Raw genomic sequence first — 22,520 nt, 5'->3', positions numbered from 1 at the left:
TTTTTTTTTTTTTTTTTTTTTTTTTTTTTTTTTTTTTTTTTTTTTTTACATTTTTTTTGTTGTCCTATAAAGTTAAAATTATATTAGATATTATTTTAAAAATTTTAAATAATAAAATTTTGTGTTCACCAAAACAAATAGGTGGGTTGGGCTATTTGGGCCCAAATTCCATTAATGGGCTGTTTAACAGGCCCACTTTAATACTTGGCAAACACGTTTGAGGTTTCCAAAATACTGGAGTTCATAGCCTCTCGCGCCCACGAATTAAACTTCTTCCGCCGCCCGCCTCCAGTTTTCTTCCCGCGGACCGCCGCCGTCCTTACGAGCTACCTCCTCCTCTCTCTCATACGCCGGCGACTGCTCCGTTCATCTCTCTCGCTTCTATTCGTTGTTTCGTCTGGGTGAGAATTTCTTAAGCTCAGTGATTACAACCATAATCTTCAATAAAAAGAATATGTTCTTTAATTACCTTAAATTTTTATTTTTATTATTAAACTTTCAAATTAATAGTTAACACCACCTCTCCACCTTCACTTCTCAAGCTTTCATCGCCTGGTAAGCTTAATGTTTTAAAATATTAATTTCTTTGATTGTGTTCTACTGATTCTCGCAATTTCTAGCTTCAATCTGTCATCCCTGCTATTTATTTGGTTAAATCTTCATTGATTATCACTTTTACAACTTACCGATTTCTTCATTGTAGAGAAAAAATCTCCCAAAGAGTTGTTGAACTCTCGTGGAGGTATCGAGGAGGAAGTGGCTGCATCTGGTTTCTCTGTTCTGGAACAACTCTGGTTTAGATGTCACTTCCCCTTATTTGGTTTCTGGAGTTATAACAGAGAAGGTAATCTTCTAATTCTTCCTTGAAGTCTGTTTATACAAGGTGAAATGTGTTCTTTATGATAGAACCCTAAAATGAAATTAGTTCCAAATGTTTTTGTTCTTCTTTAATTTGATGTATTACTGAATAGAGTTTTACTGTAGGAATAATTCTTTTGGTCTGAATTGATGGAACAGAACTTCATTGCGATGAGAATTCATGCTACTCCTCTTGGGTTCCAAAATCTATTGATATGTAGTTGGTTACAAAGTTCCTCTCAATGCCCAAACAAGTTTCAAATTACTACTAGGTCTTCATTTTTTCCGATTCGATGGAGTAGTTTCAAAATACCACCAAAGCCCAGGTACCCTTCTGACTCTATTGGAATTTCAATGTCAAAAGATCAATTTGGTCATAAATTTAAGAATAGAGTACAGAATGTCCCACATAGATATAGCTTGGAACACCAAAAGACTGAAGATGTTATGGAAAATCGAGTATGCTTGAGTAGCAAGGAGAAGTTGAAATATTATTCATGGGTGTTGCATGAATGTGCATCGAATCGATCTTTAGGTGCTGCAAAAGCGATCCATGGGCTTATCGTCAAGGATGTGATTAATCCAGATTCCCATTTGTGGGTTTCATTGGTGAATGTATATGCGAAGTGTAGGTACTCTGCATATGCTCGATTAGTGCTAGCTAAAATGCCTGATCGTGATGTTGTTTCTTGGACGGCGTTAATTCAAGGCCTTGTAGCGGAAGGATTTGTTAATGATAGTATTTATTTATTTCAGGAGATGCAAAATGAAGGAATCATGCCCAATGAATTCACTCTAGCTACTGGATTAAAAGCATGTTCTTTGTGTTTGGCCTTAGATCTTGGTAAACAGATGCATGCTCAAGCTTTTAAACTTGGATTATTACTAGATTTGTTTGTTGGATCTGCACTTGTTGACCTTTATTCTAAATGTGGAGAGATGGAACTTGCGTCTAGAACGTTCTTTGGTATGCCTGAGCAAAATGAAGTGACATGGAATGTGCTACTCAATGGTTACGCTCAAGCGGGCGATGGGATTGGAGTCTTGAAGTTATTTTGTTGTATGATGGAATCAGATGTGAAGTCTAGCAAGTTCACGTTAACTACGGTACTAAAGGGTTGTGCAAACTCCAAAAATTTACGACAGGGGCAGGTAATCCATTCCATGATTATCAAATATGGGTATGAAGGCGATGAATTCTTAGGTTGTGGTTTGGTCGATACGTACTCGAAGTGTGGGATGGCAATTGATGCATTAGAAGTTTTCAAAAAGATTAAAAAGCCTGATATAGTTGTTTGGAGTGCCATGATTACATGCCTTGATCAGCAAGGACAAAGCGACGAATCAATTAAGTTATTCCACTTAATGAGATCGATTAGTACTAGACCAAACCATTATACTATTTGCAGCCTCGTAAGTGCCGCTACAAATATGGAAGACTATCAATATGGCCGAAGCATTCATGCTTGTGTTTGGAAATATGGATTTGAAACTGATATTTCAATCAACAATGCATTAGTCACAATGTACATGAAAAGTGGATGTGTGAATGAGGGTGCAAGGTTGTTTGAATCGATGATCGAACGAGATTTGGTTTCGTGGAATACATATTTATCTGGATTTCATGACTCTGGAATGTACGATCGTTCACTTACTATCTTTGGTCACCTGTTAGAGGACGGTTTTATACCAAACATGTATACTTTTATTGGTATTTTAAGATCGTGTTCTTGTCTTTTAGATGTGCACTTTGGGAGGCAAGTACATACCCACATAATTAAAAATGATCTGGATGATAACGATTTTGTTCAAACAGCTCTGATTGACATGTACGCCAAGTGTATGTGCATGGAAGATGCTGATGTAGCTTTCAACAGGTTAAGTTCTAGAGATCTTTTTACTTGGACAGTTATCATTACGAGTCATGCACAGACGAACCAGGGGGAAAAGGCTCTTAGTTATTTCAGGCAGATGCAACAGGAAGGTGTGAAGCCGAATGAGTTCACGCTTGCTGGCTGCTTGAGTGGTTGTTCGTCTCTCGCTTCTCTAGAAGGTGGACAACAACTACATTCCATGGTTTTTAAGCGTGGACACTTAAGTGATATGTTTGTTGGTAGTGCCCTTGTCGACATGTACGCAAAATGTGGTTGCATGGAAGAGGCTGAGACGTTATTCGAAGCTTTGATTTGTCGAGATACAGTTGCATGGAACACCATTATATGTGGATATTCACAAAACGGGCAAGGAAATAAAGCTCTCGAGGCGTTTCAGATGATGTTAGACGAAGGCATATCGCCCGACGAGGTCACCTTCATAGGCATTCTTTCTGCATGCAGTCACCAAGGCTTAGTCGAAGAGGGCAAAAAACATTTTCACTCTATGTATAGAGATTTTGGTATTTCTCCGACCGTGAACCACTGTGCTTGTATGGTTGATATTCTAGGCCGTGTGGGAAAATTCGATGAGCTCGAAGATTTCATTAAAAAAATGCAACTATCACAACATGCACTGATATGGGAGACTGTCCTTGGAGCTTGTAAAATGCATGGCAATTTGGCTTTGGGTGAGAAAGCTGGAAACAAACTCATTGACCTTCAACCGGAGAAGGAGACTAATTACATATTACTCTCGAATATTTTTGCGACCAAAGGAAAGTGGGACGATGTCAAAAGAATTCGAACTTTGATGTCTAGTAAAGGAGTTAAAAAGGAGCCAGGGTGTAGCTGGGTCGAGGCTAACGGTCAAGCTCACACGTTCGTGTCTCATGATTGTTCACATCCACAAATTCAGGAAATACATCTAAAGCTAGAGGAGCTTGATAAAGAACTTACTGCCGTAGGATATGTGCCCAAAACTGAATACGTGCTTCATAATGTCGAAGAAACTGAAAAAAGGGAATACCTTCGATATCACAGTGAAAGATTGGCCCTTGCTTTTGCTCTTATAAATACCAGCGCAACGAAAAAAATTCGTATCTTAAAAAATCTACGCATTTGTGGAGATTGCCATGATGTCATGAAGCTTTTATCGAGTATCACTGATCGGGAAATAGTTATTCGTGATGTTCATAGGTTCCACCATTTTAAAAGTGGTGCTTGCTCATGTAATGATTTTTGGTGATGTGGCTTCGCCGTGGTATCTATTATGGAGTCGGTTTATTGTATTTGATACCAAGGAAGCTTGCTCCGGATATCACAGCTTCTGGACTAAAAGAAACTTGGTTTCTTTTAAGGGTTTTGCCTATCCAGGTATGTTCTTGTATGAATTCATTTTTCTCGTACTATTTGCATTTAAATTCTCATCCATAGAACGCGTCTGCTAGGGAGAGATTTCCACACCCTTATAAAGAATGTTTTGTTCCCCTCTCTAATCAATGTGGGATCTCAAAATCCACTCCCCTCCAAAGCCAAACGTTCTCGCTAGCACTCGTTCCCCTCTCCAATCGATGTGGGTCCCTCTAATTCACTCTTCTTCGATGCTCAGCGTCCTTGTTGGCACATCGCCTCGTGTCTCCACCCCCTCTTCTAGGCTCAACCTCCTCGCTGGCACATCACCCGGTGTCTGGCTATGATACCATTTGTAACGGCCCAAGCCCACCACTAGCAAATATTGTCCTCTTTGGGCTTTTCCTTCCGGACTTCCCCTCAAGGTTTTAAAACGCGTATGTTAGGAAGAGTTTTCCACACCCTTATAAAGAATGTTCCGTTCCCCTCTCCAACCAATGTGGAATCTCACATGTACAATGTTTGCTCGCCTCTTCTTTTATCGGTCCCTTCCTCTTTGCCCATGGTTGTAATCTTATCCTCTCTTTACTCTCGTAGATTCCGAATTCACTGAATCCTACTCTTTTGCAGCTGCAACTTGCTAGCATCATCGGGAGGATTGTAGATGTTGCAGGCCGTTTGGACGTGCTGTTGCAAACTGCCATCATCCCCTTTCCTCAACCTCTGCAACATAGGCTTTTGCTCATAACGTTAATATTAGTTTCCATGTTAGATTCGAGATTCTTGATTCAATGAGGTAGACATGTATACTGATGGGTTCGCAAGCATGTGTTGGCAAATCCGAGCACAGTCTATCACGAAGCTTAGAGGCTTCTTGCTAGGATCCTATGCATACCATGGCCATTCCCTGTAGAACCAGACTGGGTCGTTTCATTGTTAAAATCTACTTTGAGCTGGTATGTTCTTGGATCATGCCTCAATACATATTGTTCTTGCTGCTTATATATATCATTTTCCTAATTCTTTGCTGTTCTAACCATTACTTAGAGCCTCATTTTTGGTGTTGAGCCTGTGCTCTGTCCCTGATACCTTCTAAAATCAGCATTTCCATGACTTGGATAGAACACTCCCATCTCACTCACCATGAATAGATATGAATCCAGAATCAGTAAGGTATGGTTCTTGTTTTATAAATGTTATGAACGTCCTTTATGCTTTGAGGCTGAGAAATTGATTTGGATGTAGTTTGTGTGTTTTGCAGTCCAAGATGTTCTTGTATGGCTATGTTCGTATTGGCACAATAGATTATAATCGTAGGATGGGATGATTTACGAGTCGTTGGTTGATCTGATCGTGACCCAAATATGCAACTCGGAAGGGTGGAAAGGACGATATAAAACAATATCGCTTACTCTTAGAGTTGATCCCCCATTGCATACCAGATATCTCATATCTACTTGAGAAAGAGTCTTCGATATCACATATTGAAGCCACATGCCCCTCATGTAACCGCCCAAGCCCACCGCTAGAAGATATTGTTTGCTTTAGCCCATTACGTACTGCCATCAGCCTCACGATTGTAAAATACGTTTACTAGAGAGAGACTTTCACACCCTTGTAAAGAATCTTTTGTTCCCTTCTTCAACTGACGTGGGCTCAAAATAGGTAGCAATTGCATATGCACACAGATGATGGAGGTGAAGTTGGGAAGTTTGTATCGAAATCACAATCTTAAGACAACAACAGTTTTGTAAGTTGATTAACGAGTTGAAAATATTGATGTTCAATCCTTTCCGTTACGAAATTGTGAGTTATGTCGATTCTTTTATTAGGTTTGTTATAGCATGCATAGCTTGATGATTACATAAAATTGAAGCTATAATCAATAATTTTGCTTTAAAATGAAAAATTATATCAAACGCTTCTTAAATGTAAATTTTTTATTAATTGACATTTTAAATTGAAATAAAAAATTGAAGAGGATATGAAAATTATAATTTTGGATATTTACTTAAAATTAATTTTAAAATTAAAAAAAAAAGTTTATGTAACTATTAACAAATTAATTTTCAACCCAACAGAATCATTACCAAATAAAATGAAATGATTCCCAAACTTATTTTTATTCTTTTTAAAAAAAAGTATATATATTTTTCTTTAAATTTTAAAATGAAAATAATCATTAAATTTAAATTTAAAAAGTAATTTCTAAATAAAATGAAATGACTCCCGAACTTATTTGTGTTCTTTAAAAAAAAAAAATATTTTTTTCTTTAAATTTTAAAATGAAAATAATCATTAAATTTAAATTTAAAATGGGATTTTGCAAATCGGCCCCCCAAAAAGCCCTAATTGATTATCTTGCCCCAATTCGTTGGGAGGTATACGTATATATATATTTTTAATTTGGAAATACTTTATGGAGGGAAAATTAGAAATTGTAAAGCGAAATGACGATTATACCCCTCTTTAGCTCCATTAATTACTTGCGAACCTACCCTTCTATGCTGATTTTAATGAAAAGCCACCCAACGACTCTAACCCTCTTTCTGTAGACTAAACCCGTCTTCTTTGTTTCACCTTTTTAAACCCAAAATAACAAAATCAATTTTTCATTCCCAAATATGCAGAGTTTTGTCACCGAATCACACGCCAGTCAACATCGTTCTTCAACTCCTACGATTCTGCAATTTCTTGGAATTTGCTGCATTGGAAGGATGTTCTTCGCTGTTGCCATGGCCGGGATTTAATCTGGTTTTTGTTTTTCTCAGCAATTTCTTTGTTCCTTTTGTTTCTAATGTGATATTTTAATTTGTGGTTGAATCATTTTTTTCTTTCTGTGGTTTTGGCTGCGGTGAGTGGGAGTGTGGAGGTTGTGTTGTTGTTCGTTGTTGTGTGGCGGGAATTTGGTTAGGTTCAGGGGGTTGTGTTTGAGCATTTTGGAATTTTGGGTGTTCTTGGGGTATGGAGGAGGAGTTGAGTGCTGAGAAGCTGTTGGGGAAGGCGAAAGAGGACGATTATGATTTTGATCGAGTTTTGGATGAGGAGGGCAATGAAGCAGCGTTGAGGAATCTTCATGTAAATGGTGAGGAAAATCTGCCTTCGGTTTCTATCAGCTGTGATTCTGAGAGAGAGTCGTTGGAGATGGAATTCGAGAAGGGATGTCAGGCGAGGGTTGAGGAAGTAATGGTGGATGTTTACAAGGGTAGTGGGGAAAGTGCTGAAGTGGAAAATAGTAGTAAAAGGAGGAAGGTGGATGATGAAAGTACAAAGGTAGAGGAGAACGTGAGAAGAAAACTTATGGCTGATAAACTAAGGGGTAGTGATCGAGTTTTGCGGTCAAGTTTTGCAGTAACGATAGAGTGCAGTAGTGTAGCTGATAGTGAAGAGAATAACAGTCCTATGGCAGTGCAGAATTGTAGGAGCAGTAGATATGGCAAGAAATTAGTGAAGTTGGAGGAAAGTGATAATGAATTGTTCTCTGGGGATCAGAAGGTACAAAGAAAGCGTGGAAGACCACCAAAGGTGGAAAAGGAAGCGGAGGAAGTTGTTGTTAGCCCTAGGAAGAAGTTGAAACGAAAGCCTGGAAGACCACCCAAGTTGGAGAGTGAAAATAACCATCAATTTGTCTGTGGGTCGGAGAATAAGTCGAAAAAGAAGCGTGGAAGACCACCCAAGACTGAAAAGGAAAATGATAATCTTTTGTCTAGTGGATTGAATACCTTGAAACCTAGGCGTGGAAGACCACCCAAGAGTGAAAAGGAAAATGATAATCCATTGTCTGGTGGATCGAATGCCTTGAAACCTAGGCGTGGAAGACCACCCACGACTGAAAAGGAAAGTTATAATCCATTATCCGGTGGATTGAATACCTTGAAATCAAGGCGTGGAAGACCACCCAAGGTGCAACAAAGCTATGAAGCCCTGAAGGTTGAGCATGAGGGAAGAAAGGTCAGGTTGGCAAGAAAATTAAGCATGAAGTTGAGAAATAGGATGCGGAATTACGTGCAAACTGAAAAATATTTATCTCAGGAATTGGAGCCAGAGGCAGCAAATGAAGTGAAGAAAGGAGAAAATTTCAAGATCAAAGTAGATGACTGCAGTAAATCTACAGTAAAAAATTTATTGAGAGAGAGGATTACTGAAATATTAAAAACTGCTGGTTGGACAATTGAGTATAGGCCTAGATTTAATCGAGAGTACAACGATGCAGTTTATGTAAGTCCAGAGGGACGAACTCACTGGTCAATAACCTTGGCATATAATGTGCTTAAAAAGCATTATGAAGTAGGTGACGGTGATTCTAAAGTTTATAAGACTGGTTTTATATTTACTCCAATACCAGAGGAAGAAATCATGACACTAACAAGGGTTACTAGAGCAAGTAGGAACAGAGAATTGAAGAAGCAAAAGAGAAGTGGAAAACTCAAAATGAGAGGGTTCATTGAAAAGGAAAGGACAAGGAGTCCAGTTTCAAAGTCAATGAAGAGGAAAAGGAAAAAAGATACTTCGCATCATGAGCTCAATAGTTTAGATCATAACCTAGAAAAGGAGTTCCCTAGTTCATTCCGGACAAAAAATAGAAAGCGATGTGCTTTGTTGGTCAGAAATACAGAGGAAAGCGCCAATTCATGCAATGATGGGTATTTACTTTATAATGGGAAGCGGACACTACTTGCTTGGATGATAGATTTGGGGGTTTTGTCAGTTGATGAGAAGGTGCGGTACATGAACAAAAGAAAGACACAGGTAAAGCTTGAGGGTAGACTTACAAGAGATGGAATTCATTGTAACTGCTGTGATGAAGTTATTACAGTTTCAAAATTTGAAATGCATTCAGGAAGCAAACTTGGTCAGCCGCTTGAGAATATATGTGTACAGACTGGTTCTTCCCTCCTCCAATGCCTGTTGGAATCATGGAATAAACAAAATGAACCACAATGTAAAGGGTATAATTTTGTAGACGTTGATATCGAAGATCCAAATGATGATACTTGTGGAATTTGTGGAGATGGGGGAGACTTGATTTGTTGTGATAGTTGTCCATCTACGTTTCATCAAAGTTGCTTGGATATTAAGGTAAGTGTTCACCATAATATTGGTGTGTGTGAGTTACATCCAAATGCAATCAAGTGATCCTTTTGAGGTCATGCCCTTCCTCTTGGTTACCTAACTCTCCTTAAGTTGAAACATTTTTTTGGTCGTACTATTTAACTATTAATTAATTTGTCAGCATTTAGGATGTTAAGGTACTCCTGTCAATGAACTAAGTTTAATCCTTTCTGCATAAATCAATATATCTGGAGGTCTGGATGAATTTTCAGTCTGGCACTTTGCATCAAATTATGAGGGATTATTTAGTGAAAGTCTCCAGATCTTTCTGGGACATGAATATTGTTGTCATTATTAATTGGCATTTGAATTTTTTTTGGAGTTTCTAATGTTTTGTTTATTTCAGAAGTTTCCTTCTGGTCACTGGCACTGTTTGTATTGTTCATGCAAATCATGTGGACAAGTCTCAACTGGTTTACATCCAAGGGATGATGATCATGAAGCAGATGCAGCTGTGTTATGTAAATGCCATCTCTGTGAGGAAAAATGTAATGAATCTAACACATCTTTTGCCTGTAGAACTGTGGCTACCTCACTTTTATAATTTTGCAATGCTATTATTGTTATATTACCGTTTTCTTACACCAATGCTATACTTGACACAGTAACATAACATCAGATAATCATTATTTTAACGGTTCATTGAATTTGTTTAATTTGTATCCTGATGACGGTAAACTGAATGGTTAATAAGTAATCATTTTTTGCAGATCATCCCGTATGTGTTCAGACGAATAATGCTTCTGCCGATGATGTGAATAACCCATTGTTTTGTGGGAAGGAATGTCAAATGGTAATATTTCAGTTGTTATAATAATCAGACTTGGAAATATTTAACTTTTTTAATGAGTTCATAGTTCGGTTGTTTATCCCTGACATCATGATGCTGAAAAACCTCTGGTATTCTTAATTTGAGTAAAGTATGCCGCAGTTCTTCAGCTTTAAGTTAATGATACTTTGAAATGGCTGTATTTTCCTCAAATTGGAACAAAGCTAAGGTTCCTGGTCATGTAAAATGGCTTATTTCTTTTCTCCATGAATGATTTTATTTTATTTTATTTTTTTCTGAACTCTTTCCTTTCAAATTAAAAAAAAGAAAAAGAAAAAGAACCTTTTAGTTTCCCCGAACATTAAACCTGATGGTAATTTCACATACTCAGTTGAACTATATGATGTTGTTCAGTTACATGAAGGGCTACAAAAGCTTCTTGGGGTTAAGCAGGATATGGAAGACGGATTCTCATGGACTCTTATTCGTAGAAGTGATGTTGGCTCAGATGTTAGTCTCTGCAGTGAAGTAGCTCAGAAGGTTCAATGTAATTCCAAGCTTGCAGTTGCTTTGTTTGTTATGGATGAGTGCTTTTTACCTATCATTGACCAAAGAAGTGGCATCAATTTGATTCATAACATTCTCTATAATTGTGGGTAAGTATCTTTTGAATTTGAATTACTAATTACTTGTTTTTTCTTTTGTCTGCATACAAACTTGCACTACTTTTTTAACTACCTCTGTTGAATATTTCCCTCAGCAGCTAGTTCATGAGGTTATAAGATATTAAAATATACACATTTTCATCCATTACTTGGTTTCTGTCTATGCAATTTATGTAGCAAATACCAATTTATTAGAATGATGACTGTCCATGAACTTGTTTTCACTCTTTCTTTACAAGTTTATTCTCAGAGGAGTTGCTGGTCCCATGACCAGTGAATGTACAATTCTAGTTGAGTGGTAACTTAATATTACATTTTAGCTTTTCAAAATTTAGTAGTTGTTAGGTGCTTAAAATGATAGGTATATTATAAGAAACTGGGTAATGCATTGATGTGAAGATAAATACAAGTAGGGGAGCTTATGCAAGTGCTCGCCAGTTGATTAGAAGTAAGAAAAGGGACAGATACAAAGTACTTCTGATTTGAGAGCCCACAAAGCCGTAAAGTACTTGACATCATCCATGAGTTGGTCGGGAGTGCTCTAGTCCTCAAAAATAGTGAATTGCAGGAGTAGAAGGGGACTATCCTGATGGGAATGTGGCTTTGCTCTTTTTTTTGAGTTAGTGTAAACCAGTTGGATACTTCTGGGCAAGCTGCATGTTGGTCAATGATGCTTTTATTTGCAGCACGTCTAAATTCTAAGCTGATGTTTAAAATGGGAACCAAGGTTGTGCATTGGCATTTCTTCACGTTGATGTTCAAATGGAAATGGCAGCTTTAGTTTTGAAAAAGAAGATGGAAGTAATAATTCTATTATTATCTTTTCCATCTTTTTAGCTTACTAGCTCATTGTTGTCTTAGTTTCTTCTTCTCCTGTTTTATGATGGTACACATTCATTTGTTCCACTACCATTGGAAAATCAGGTAACCTCATTGCATCTTAATTTTGTTAGCTTAAGACATCTATCCTTCATCAGATAAGTTGCCATTTTTTCTTATTCTCTATGACATGTCCGGATATAAATATGGTGAAATGTGGCAAAATAACTGGCGTCAAAATCATTAAGAATGGCATGTCAACTAACCTTAAGGCCAATAACACCTGTAGCTGTCTTGGACACGCACTTTAGCTTCTGAATAACTTCAATGTCCTTCAATTTCTGTGTCTTCCGTACCATTTACTTAATCAATCAAAGCAACGCACGTGTACTTAAAAGTGCTAAATTACTTTTCCAGGTCAAATTTTACTCGCCTGAACTTTAGTGGCTTTTACACTGCAATTCTTGAAAAGGATGATGAGATTATCTGTGCTGCATCTTTAAGGTATGCGTCTTGTTTTTCATGGCAAACTCTATTGAATTTATCTTACTTGGAGAATGAGTTTGGATAGCTTGTAAAATATCTTATTGTGTTTTCTGAGTATTTAACTTATACTATTTGAGTGTACATTTTGATTTGAAGCAACTTACCTTTGTAGTAGTATCTGTGGACTATCAAGACCTTCTTATTAATTTTTTATATTCAACAAAAATGAACACGGTGAAATGCCAAACAAAGGATAACAACTAGAGAAAAAAGCTCCAGCGGTTAAAAACAAGAAACAAAGGATAATTAGTGAGATTCAAAGGGAGGTACTAATATAGCTGACCAAACCTCCCCCATAGTCTCTTCTCCTCCTAAATGTCCTCTTATTCATCTCGAGCCAAATGTTCCATAACATGACTAAAAAACCTGATCTCTACGAAACTCCCCTCCTTTGAACGGGGCTAAAGTAGCACCTCCTTAGCCATTGCATAACAAGAACAATTACAGACTAAGGACGCATGAAAAGGCCCCAAAAATGCATCCCAAATTGAGAAAACAAAGCTACATCTCCAAAGCAGGTGCTCCAAGTTCTTCAAGACATTCTTGCACAAAACACACCATTGGCCACTTGACGTGATTCTGGATGTTTGCAGTACAAATTTAAAATAGGTGCCTAACTCGAATCTTCTTTAAAATGATCAAACTCTCCTGCTGTTGTTTCTCACATTGAATTGTCTTTCCCTAAGGGAATCTGTTAACATTTTGACAATGGTACTATTTTCTTTTTTTATATATTTTATTTATGGAACCTTGGTTCAGTGTAACCGGCCTGGAAGTTCTGAAATCTTTTGTGGTTTTTGGGGTTGTCTAGTCTCTGATACCGATACTTTATATTCCACTTGAATGCCAGCTCTCCCTACATAAAGGCATATGGAGTTAAGTTTGTTTGCTGAAAATATGAATTTCTTGACTTAGATAAGCTTCTTTGTTTTTTTTGTTTTTTTTTTTTTGGTATTTCTCTTGGATTTCCACTATGTGAGTCCGGCCTTTATTTATCATATGAAGATGTCATTGAAGTAAACCACCAGGAATTGTCCAAAACACAGTTGCAGCATTCTGTTCATAGGACATATTTTTGCTTGAAGCATAATTATTAAGGTCAAATGGGATCTCCAACCAGCTGAGTAAGCCTCACAAGTTCTTATGAGAGAGAACCAAAAATGAAGGGGAAGTTTATTGAAGCTCCTTTGGATTTATTCTAGTAGATGATTTTCTTTCCTAACCTATTGATTATGAAATTCTTTGGCCGTGCCCTTATGCAAAGTTTATAGAACTAATTGCCAGGGCCTCTCCAACCATATTTCATGTACGCTGCAAACCACCTGTTATTAGTAATCCCTTCAAATGGATAAAGGAAGAATGCAAAATCACTCACCCTCCTTTGTTTTACCCAACCTATTTTATTTGGATTTGGGTATTTTTCTACACAAAGGCTAGGCTTTGTCCAATGCCTTGGATGTTGTGTATACGTAGCTCCCACTGTTCTATAGAATATTGCAATCTCTTTATTAATCATGCAACGACTTTTATTATTTTGTATGTGATACATGATTGAGTGCATATATATATATATATATATATATATATATATTTTCAGACCCATTTTGAAAGCTTGGCATTAATAAAGCCTACTTAATTTTGTTAATAGTTTAACCTTTCTTTTACTCCTTGCTGTTCCTAAGTTGCATAGCTTAATAAATTAGCCCTTAGTTTCAGGTTTGCTAGTCTTGTTAACTATTCGGTGGCTGTGGAGTTTTATTTTGGATCCTATCAAAAAGGCTGACACCTGTCAAAAGTTGTATGGAATAATATGAACTCCTCATTTACAATACATGTTTTTAGTTATGGAAGGGGATAATTCTCTCTCTTTTTTTTTTTTTTTTTTGTCATTTTTATTAAATTTACTCGTATGAATTTATTAAACACTAACATTGAAATTCTCTCCTGAATGATGAAAATAGGATCCATGGAAATGAATTAGCGGAGATGCCATTCATTGGAACTCGTTATATGCATAGGCGCCAAGGAATGTGCCGTCGTTTTCTTAGCGTGATTGAATCGGTAGGTCATAATCTATGTCGTATTGTATCGTCATGTTATCGTGTATACACAATAAATTACCAGTGTATTGTTTACTAGGGTGGGGAGTAGGCAGAGTGGCATAGCAGTACGTAGCACTTAGATTTAGCTAAGTGCCCATGAGTCAAAATCAGTAGCCAGTTTTCCGAATTCCAAGCTGTGTTAGGATAGAACTTGGTGAATATTGAAAGCATTTAAATATATGGAGTTGGGTCATATAGGTGAAGGATCTTGTATATTGACTTGCCATCTTGATCAAGAATTCTCAAGTTCACTACACCCGTTGCCCACAGTAACTTATATTCTACTCATTTAATCTGTCGCAGTCGAATGTAAATGTTTCCTTGTGCGGAGGCTTGACGACATTTGGTAATTTTAGAGAGAAGGAACCAACTTAGTATTGTGCTAAAGTCAACATGCAAATATGTGTGTTAATAGATATCCGACTTTTTTGGGTCCTGGCTGACTTGTATTAAGTTTATTTAAAATTTACATCGTTGTGCTATTTGATTTACTGATTACGGTCTGTTTTTCTTCTGTTATCCCTTTCTCTGTCAGGCCTTGGCTTCTCTAAATGTTGAGAAGTTGATCATTCCCGCAATATCTGAACTACAAGGGACATGGACTTCTGTCTTTGGTTTCAAGCCCCTTGAAGAAGCTAGCAAGCAAAGGATGAGGAGAATGAGTCTGTTGGTCTTTCCCGGTGTAGAAATGTTGCAGAAAGCATTATTGAAGGATCAGCTTCCGATGGAATGTACACCTGTTGCAGATGGTTAGCTATTTGGGATTAATGCTCATTGTGCACACATCTTATTCTTGGTGGGGCTACATATGACTTATTTTTTCCTTCTTGTAGATTCTGAGTCCCCTCAACATGCAGAACAACAAGAGTTGGCGGTCGTTGCAACATCTCCTGAAGAGAGTCATTCTCAAGGGCCTTGTTCAAATTCGTGCATCGAGCGCACTGCAAATGATGGATTTGGGACTTCTGGTGATCCTGCAGTTGTTGAATCCACTGTCGAACCAAATGATAAGTTCTTGAATGATGATCTAGATAATCCTACTAACAATCTCGAAGCTCATAATGCGGAGGTTATTGATAATAATTTGGAGGAAAGAAACCAAAATTTTGAGAACTCATTGTACTCTACGTGCCTTACATATGAGGAAGCTAAAGTGGCTGGCCAATATCAAACTACCTCTCTTGGTTCTACCATTTCAGACCTTGAAGAACGGACGTCTGAACTAAATGGACAATTGGATGGAAACTCAGCAATTGATCAAAAGTCTAGCCTGGAATGCCCCAAAGTTGCTGCAAATTTTGAATGCCAGGAGACTGCAGAAGTTGGTACTCCCAATGACAAACTCAAGTGTACTCATGACGTGCATGTAAATCAGACAGACATAATCAGCTCGAGTAACCCGCAAGAGATTGCTTCGGTTCACGATGGACAAGGGATTGCTTCGGTTCACGATGGACAAGAGATTGCTTCGGTTCAAGATGGACAAAAGGTTCTCTTTGATTCAGAAATTGCAAATGGTTGCCATGCCACATTGCAGATGGATGATAAAACTAGTTCTCCCTCTGAACGTGGTAGTCTTAATCCACATTCTTCCTCTGCTAGAGTTTCTTCTAATTGTCATCCAACGGAGGACGTCGTTGTAGGCTGATGACCTACATCACTAGGATTTCAGCAAGTGCCCGGGAGGACGATGCTGAGCAGAAAGAAGTAACGGCTGGATTATAGTATTAATCACCATCTCTGAAGCAGATTAGTTCGTTAAAGAATTCAGATGAACAGTTTACCAAATCTGTAGGAGTCTGGTTCACAGAATAGCACATGCCACACTGTATAATAGATCACCCTTCTAAAACTTTGCTTCTGCTTTGGCTTTTCTTTGCGCCATTGCTCGGATGAAGGTGGTTTTCTTGCGGTAACCCTCGGATATTATTCTATCAAACCTGGCTACTCATATGCTTGGTCTAGCAACCACGAATCCTCAGTGGCTACCGTTATAGGAGAACAGAAGTCATTTTGTTGGTATTACTAACCAATTGTGCCATATTTTTTGGGATGGATGATGATATCCCGCCCCCCAATCCCCCCTCAACAAGAACAAGTTTTTGTAGTGCATTTTGAGCAAGTGTTTGGGCGAAGTTTGATCTTATCATGCTCATCTAACCGGGGTAAAAGGGTTTTTACATCCCGTTTTTGTTTCTGGCATACAGTTCTGGAGAGCACTGTAAGTTCTCTTCTTCCGAAAGGGCTGTGCATTTTAAGGCCTCCTTTGTTTACTGTAAATGAAAACTTTAATTGGCTTACTATTGAAATGTTACTGCCTTTGTACAGCTTTTCTTTGCAGTGTATTATCACTATGCTTTGTTGAGGCAGATAAGACCTGGGAACAGAGAACTTTATCAGGTAGCTATGGAAAAGCTTACTTTTAAGAATTATAAACTCGGTTCTCTTATTTTACCTGAATATGGCTCCAGCTCTAGGTAGTTGTTGCCAAACCAGTCCTTCATGTTAGTAGCTAGCTGTTTAATCAAGTTCTTGGTGTTTACTTCTCTAGAACATCCCCATATTCGGTTCAGTAAGCTTGAGAGGTAGTCATCCTTAGACATCATAAGACTCGAAAGGATAGAACGACAACATCTAAACAATCAGTATATAAACTTAGATGAGTATCGTTTCAGTAACATATTTGTAACAGCCCAAGTCCATGGCTAGCAAATATTGTCCTCTTTATGCTTTCCCTTTTGGGTTTCCCCTCAAAGTCTTTAAAACGCGTATGCTAAGGAGAGGTTTCTACACTCTTATAAAAAAATGTTTCTTTTCTCCTCCCCAACTGATGTGAGATCTCACAATCTACCTCCCCTTCGAGGTTCTCACTGGCACTCGTTCCCTTCTCTAATCAATGTGGGACCCCTAATCCACCCCCTTCGGGACCCAGCGTCTTTATTGGCACACCGCCTCGTGTCTACCTCCCTTCGAGGCTCAATTTCCTTACTGGCACATCGTCCAATGTCTAGCTCTAATACCATTTGTAACGGTCCAAGCCTACCACTAGCAAATATTGTCTTCTTTGGGCTTTTCCTTTCGGGTTTCCTCTCAAGGTTTTTAAAACGCGTCTGTTAAGGAGAGGTTTCCACACCGTTGTAAATAATGCTTCATTTTCCTCTCCAACCAATGTGGAATCTCACAAATCTTAGATCGATTCTCAAAACTACGAGCCCTTTATGATAACTAGCTATAATAGAACTGTGAATTTGTTTTGACTCTTAACCAAATGCTTATGAATTATAGGTTTAAATCTCGATTTAGGATCGATTTGAAATGAAATAAAAAATCAAAGGAACCCACCTGATGAGAACCGGTGTGGAAGAAGATTGACAAGAACTACTCATGAGCTGAACTATCCACCCACTGAGAAACTTAGAACAAATACAAAATGGAAGACAAAATAATGAAGATTCCTCCTAGTTGGAAGCATTAAGAAATTATTAAAACTTACAGAATTCAAAGATTCCCATTTGGCCCAATGCAAAGCTATTAAGAACAGCCATCATTTGTCTCCACAGCATTGGACAGCCTTCCTCAAAAAACATTAATATATCATTCTTGTTCCTGTGAACTGTACTTTAAACCACTGTAACATATCATTGTTTACTGTCTTTTTCATGGTGGTGAGGACTGAGGAAGAAGACATTTGGGAGTGGATCCATTAAAATTAGGGTTCTTAGGGTTTTTTTTTTCTTTGTGCTGAACAAATAGGAGTTGGGTTTTGTTTGGGAGTGGGAAAGGAGGACAAAAGTGAGAAAAAAAGCCATTATTTCTTCCTTAATATGTGACTTGACAGAGTGAGTGCTTCCTTTCCTGCGTTGCTTCACATCATATTTCACAGAAATTTATGGTGCTTTTCTGGTTGCTCATTTCATTTGCAAATTGGTTTCATCATTGTCCTCTTACTCCTTTTTCGTTAATAACGAGTACATATTTTGGTTCAACACTTTTACTTAGATGCTTTCAACAGTTATTTGCTCCACACTTGGTTAGCTAGTGTTTATCGTGGGCACGATAACTGGTACACCAGAGGTGCGTCCTTCACAATTCTCTTGTACTGGGAAAGGTTCTCTCAATGCTCTAACACCCACATCGGATATTGGCCAAATTGCCTCACGATGTTTTATATCCAGTTTACATACCGCTTTAATGAGTGAACAACCCAATCCTTGGAACATACTATAGCCCTAGGTGGTGAAGAGTTGACATTGAGCTGCCAAACCTTCTCATCCATGTGATCTCTTGGGAAGATCAGCCTAAGGTTTCATTAGTACCCTTAAAACTAATACTCTTATTGTCAGTATATGAATGAAATTGTTAGTACCACGTTCATGTACTTTCAAAAAGCAGCATTGATACACTTGACCAAAATCGTTTATCTACCCCTTATAGATCTCTTGAACTCTCTTCTTTCTATGCATTTTCAAATGTAAGTATAAAAAATTTTAAACGTCAATTTTTTTTCAAGTTGGTTCTTTCTCAACCCGAGGAACTCTCTCTTAACTATCATGAAGACGTGACAGGTCTTGATGGGTACACATATATTGGTAGATCCGACAAGAAGGTACTAATACAAGAAAAATAGAAATTCTTGGTACGTGACAGAGTAAAATGACATTTTGTACTATCCTCTTTTTAGAGGATTCGTATATCTAATAACTCGAATAAACCACCGCGTTTTGTCGATCTCCCGACGTCATAATCCATCAACATTTCCACCAAACATATGGTAATTATTAAGTAAGATGTTAAATTACCAATAGATTTGTACAATTTAGGTAATACCAATAGGTGAAGAACAATAAAAGTAAATAAAAAAAGATGAATAGAACCAAAGATAAGGATTTGATCTAATAATTAAGGTTACAAAAACCAAAGTCTTGAGGGACTAATTTATAAATAAATAATTCATCAATCTCCATCATTTTGTTGGTCGGAAATCTCAGCTGACTCAGCTTCCCGGCCTCTGCTGCCGTCTTCCTCCGCCGCTGCTGGCGGCGGCAATGGCGGTTTTGTCACCTTGGCCAGGTCGGCAAAAGCTTTAAGAATATGTTTGTGGGTGGTCTTAGGATTGAGTGCGAGGTAACATAAAAGAAGCTCATGCAAGAATTCCCAACTCGATTTCACCACCTCCATTTCCTCACGCGCCTCCACCATCTCCTCCATTGACCGCCGGAAGTCTATGTACGGGTCCGGCGAGTAAGTGGGTATCGTTAAGCTGTTGTTCAAGAGCAAGTCGTCGGAAGATGATGAGTTTGTGGATTTGGTAGCGGTGGTGGCGGCGGCGGTGGTGGAGGATTCTATAATTGAATTGGATCGGCCAGGGGAGGAGAAGAAGAAGCGGTGGGAGGTGAATGCAGTGATGAAGTCAACGGCGACATGGGTGTCGGAATCGCCACCGTCGTTGGTGGCGACGAAAAACGGATTGGAATCGAGGGTGGCGATCTCGTAGAGGGAGTTGTAATTTGTGATAAAAGTGGCGGCGGCAGCAGCGGAGGAGGAGGGTAACGGGCGGGTGGGACGGTGGGGATCCGGCGCGTGGGTGATCGGAGAAGAGTGAGTGGCGAGTGGGTTCTTGATCTTTGTAAAACAGAGGTTCAAATAGTTTCTTCCAAGCTTGGTCGGCATTTTGTTGAGTGATTTTAAAATGGCCAACGCCCAAACCTCATCTCTTTATATTATTGTGAGAAAAGGGATATTGTTTTATTTATTTAAAAATTATTTAATTTTTTTAATAACCCGAACAATTACTATATGCACGTGGTTGCCACTTAAAAATTCAAAATTAAATCAAATTTTATTCGGACCACTCGAGTAAAGAGATACATAAATGAACTGAAATCATATACAAACCAAAACGATTTTAATAATAGGATGATTAAGAAAAACGGGGAACAATGTGTACTTTCTTTTGTTGGTTCTGTTGGATGATAGAAGTCCCACGTTCACGTTCGCTAATGTAGGGAATGAATATCTTTGGGTACGAGGCTTTTTGGGGAAGCCTAAAGCAAAGCCTGGAGAGGTTATGCTCAAAGTAGACAATATCATACCATTGTGGAGAGTCGTGTTCGTCTAATAGGCTCAATCATAAGAACGAACAGTGATTAATTAATTAATTAATTTAAAAAAAAAACAGATGTAGACACAGATCCGATGAGACGGTCAACGACCGAACTCATGATGGTACAAACGAAGTACCATTGGCTCACACGCACTCAAGAGGCACGCTCACTACGAGGGGTTGTTTGAGCACGCGCCAATGTGCGAGTGGGATAAAGCAAAGGATAACCTAGTTCTCTCCAATCTCTAGAATGGAAGCAAGGCGCACATGCAGAGACTGATGGTTGGAGCCTTGTTTTTCCTTTTTCGCTCTCTCCAACCTAATTTTTTTTTATTATTTTAAATCATTAATTCTTGCTCTTTTTATTATATATAATAAACGAACACGATTCTCCACTCTGGTATGATATTGTCCACGCATAAACTCTCATGACTTCGTTCTGGGCTTCTCCAATGGAGATAATAGTTTTTTATTATAAACTCATGATCATTCACTAAATTAGCCGATGTGGGACTTTCATCATCCAACAAGAATCATACTTGCATAGATTGTATCAACCATGTCCTTGCTCGTTTACATATGGTCGTGCTACCGACCCTTATTGTTGTTTGGTTGCTTACGCTATTTAATGGGTTCAAGACCTTCGTGGCTAACTACAATAGCATATGTATGCTACCAGCTCGGGTTTCTTGATTTGGACTTCATTTTTTTAACCCAATTGCTCGAGTTTAGTTTAAATAACTTATTTTTTTTAATAGGTCTAAAATAATACAATAATTTGAAGATGAAAGGACCACTAAGTGGCAAGAGCAAGGTGAAATGGACAAGCAAAAGCAATTTTTTTCATTATTTAATTTGTCGTTTTTCTAATTATTGCTATTTTTTTTAATTATGTTCATAAAAAGAAGTAAAATTTGTAGCTTTAATCCTCATTCTTATTATTATTATTATTATTATTATTATTATTATTATTATTATTATTATTATTATTTAGAATATCTTAAAAATATGAAAAAAAAAGTTGTTATGATGTATTTCTATTGGTAACAATTTCAAAATTAAAAATGCTAGGCTTAAAAGTAATCCTATGTTAAATGGACTCAGATTTCAGCTATTGTTGTTCATATGCAGCCCGAAAACATAATGAAGGTGGGGAGTGGGGCTGCTCGGGTGCGATCTAAAACGACCTCACATTCTAGAAAGAACCAGACAATGGAGAATATGAGTAAGAAAAAAAGCATGCTCAAATTACACGTGTAGATAGTTTTCACTGTTAGGAGTAATTAACGACAAGCAAGTAATATGATTATGTTGCAGAGGAAAATTGAAGCGAACCCAGATTCCAAATCTTAATCTGAATCCTGAATATGAAGAGTTAAATGAGGATAAGTTCTTTTTATCAGACAAGGGGATTGTTTAGATCGGTAGTAGCACGTGGCTCAACCCAAACATATATCTCTCTATTAAGTAATTTAGAAAACGGTTTCCCGAGAATCGTTTAACTCGAACATGTACCAATTAAGATATAAACAACTTTTTGTTAATCAAATAGTTATTAGGTCGATTGTAATCGGTCATATCAAGACGAAGAACAAAGGAAGGTAAACAGCAAACAGCGTATAAGTGAAAGAAGACAAGTGAAAAGGACACTCATTTATACATACTATTTTCAATACCGACACTGTACTCTATTAAAAAGATAAATGAAACACAAAGTTTTATCAGATCAACCGTGAACCTCAAAATATCAGAGTCAGGTGATATAAAATGACAAGAAACAACAATGGTACCCGTAAAATGAAGGTATAGTTAAGTACAAGCAAAAAGTTCAGGTTTTTTGATAAGCCGACGACACAACATATCTCTCCTATTATTGTCCTTCCTCCCCATTAATGTTATAACTTATCGCTATAGTATATTTTCAAATAATTCATATATATATATATATATAATACCGAAACTTATTATTTTATCTAAAAAAAATATCTTTAAATTTTTAAAAGTTTCAATAATACTTTAAGTATAAAAAAAACATTTGTCTGTACATAAGATAGGATAGAAACTTTTAATATTTTGTTTTAAAAATGTTTTCAAAATATTTTGAACTTTTAACCGTGTTTCAAAATTATCTTTAAACTTTAAAAAAATTACATTAATACCCTTTAATTAATAAATAAATAAATAATCGAAGGGTATAATTGAAAATTAATGAAAGACAAAAACTATTATTAAATAAATAAAAGACAAACGAAAACAAAAAATGGGACCAAATCTTATCTCCAAATTATACGGACTGTTTTCACTATTTTCGAGTTATAAGCA

General features: G+C 37.5%; 3 protein-coding genes across 9 annotated transcripts; 2 read left to right on the top strand and 1 right to left on the bottom strand.

The window, feature by feature from the left end:
* The first annotated feature begins 249 nt into the window (after positions 1 to 249).
* Positions 250 to 5,886, top strand: LOC111461078 (pentatricopeptide repeat-containing protein At2g03880, mitochondrial-like). Of its 6 annotated transcripts, none has more exons than XM_023104540.1 (6): positions 250 to 401; positions 704 to 844; positions 1,018 to 4,106; positions 4,713 to 5,038; positions 5,130 to 5,255; positions 5,344 to 5,886. In XM_023104540.1, the coding sequence occupies exon 3, from the start codon at positions 1,030 to 1,032 to the stop codon at positions 3,976 to 3,978; it is 2,949 nt and encodes a 982-aa protein (XP_022960308.1). In that variant the 5' UTR covers positions 250 to 401; positions 704 to 844; positions 1,018 to 1,029; the 3' UTR covers positions 3,979 to 4,106; positions 4,713 to 5,038; positions 5,130 to 5,255; positions 5,344 to 5,886. The 6 variants fall into 6 exon arrangements, with proteins under 6 accessions (XP_022960308.1, XP_022960306.1, XP_022960307.1 ...); XM_023104538.1 differs by having other exon boundaries at positions 985 to 4,106; positions 5,130 to 5,250; XM_023104539.1 differs by having other exon boundaries at positions 985 to 4,106; positions 5,130 to 5,250; positions 5,328 to 5,886.
* A 747-nt stretch (positions 5,887 to 6,633) lies between these two features.
* On the top strand, positions 6,634 to 16,422 carry LOC111460957 (increased DNA methylation 1-like). 2 transcript variants are annotated; one of them, XM_023104341.1, is made up of 8 exons: positions 6,634 to 9,161; positions 9,541 to 9,682; positions 9,905 to 9,987; positions 10,378 to 10,619; positions 11,865 to 11,951; positions 13,955 to 14,054; positions 14,631 to 14,844; positions 14,929 to 16,422. In XM_023104341.1, the coding sequence occupies exons 1-8, from the start codon at positions 7,047 to 7,049 to the stop codon at positions 15,741 to 15,743; spliced, it is 3,798 nt and encodes a 1,265-aa protein (XP_022960109.1). In that variant the 5' UTR covers positions 6,634 to 7,046; the 3' UTR covers positions 15,744 to 16,422. The 2 variants fall into 2 exon arrangements, with proteins under 2 accessions (XP_022960109.1, XP_022960110.1); XM_023104342.1 differs by having other exon boundaries at positions 9,544 to 9,682; positions 14,929 to 16,207.
* A 2,537-nt stretch (positions 16,423 to 18,959) lies between these two features.
* On the bottom strand, positions 18,960 to 19,834 carry LOC111460995 (transcription repressor OFP11-like). The gene has a single exon (XM_023104410.1). It carries the CDS (start codon positions 19,763 to 19,765, stop codon positions 19,049 to 19,051), a length of 717 nt encoding a protein of 238 aa, XP_022960178.1. The 5' UTR covers positions 19,766 to 19,834; the 3' UTR covers positions 18,960 to 19,048.
* Positions 19,835 to 22,520: the final 2,686 nt, after the last annotated feature.

Source organism: Cucurbita moschata, unplaced genomic scaffold (assembly GCF_002738365.1).
Source record: "Cucurbita moschata cultivar Rifu unplaced genomic scaffold, Cmos_1.0 Cmo_Scf00024, whole genome shotgun sequence".
Lineage (NCBI taxonomy): Eukaryota > Viridiplantae > Streptophyta > Magnoliopsida > Cucurbitales > Cucurbitaceae > Cucurbita > Cucurbita moschata.
The sequence above is the reverse complement of the archived record's forward strand: the minus strand, read 5'-3'. Positions and strand labels throughout refer to the sequence as shown.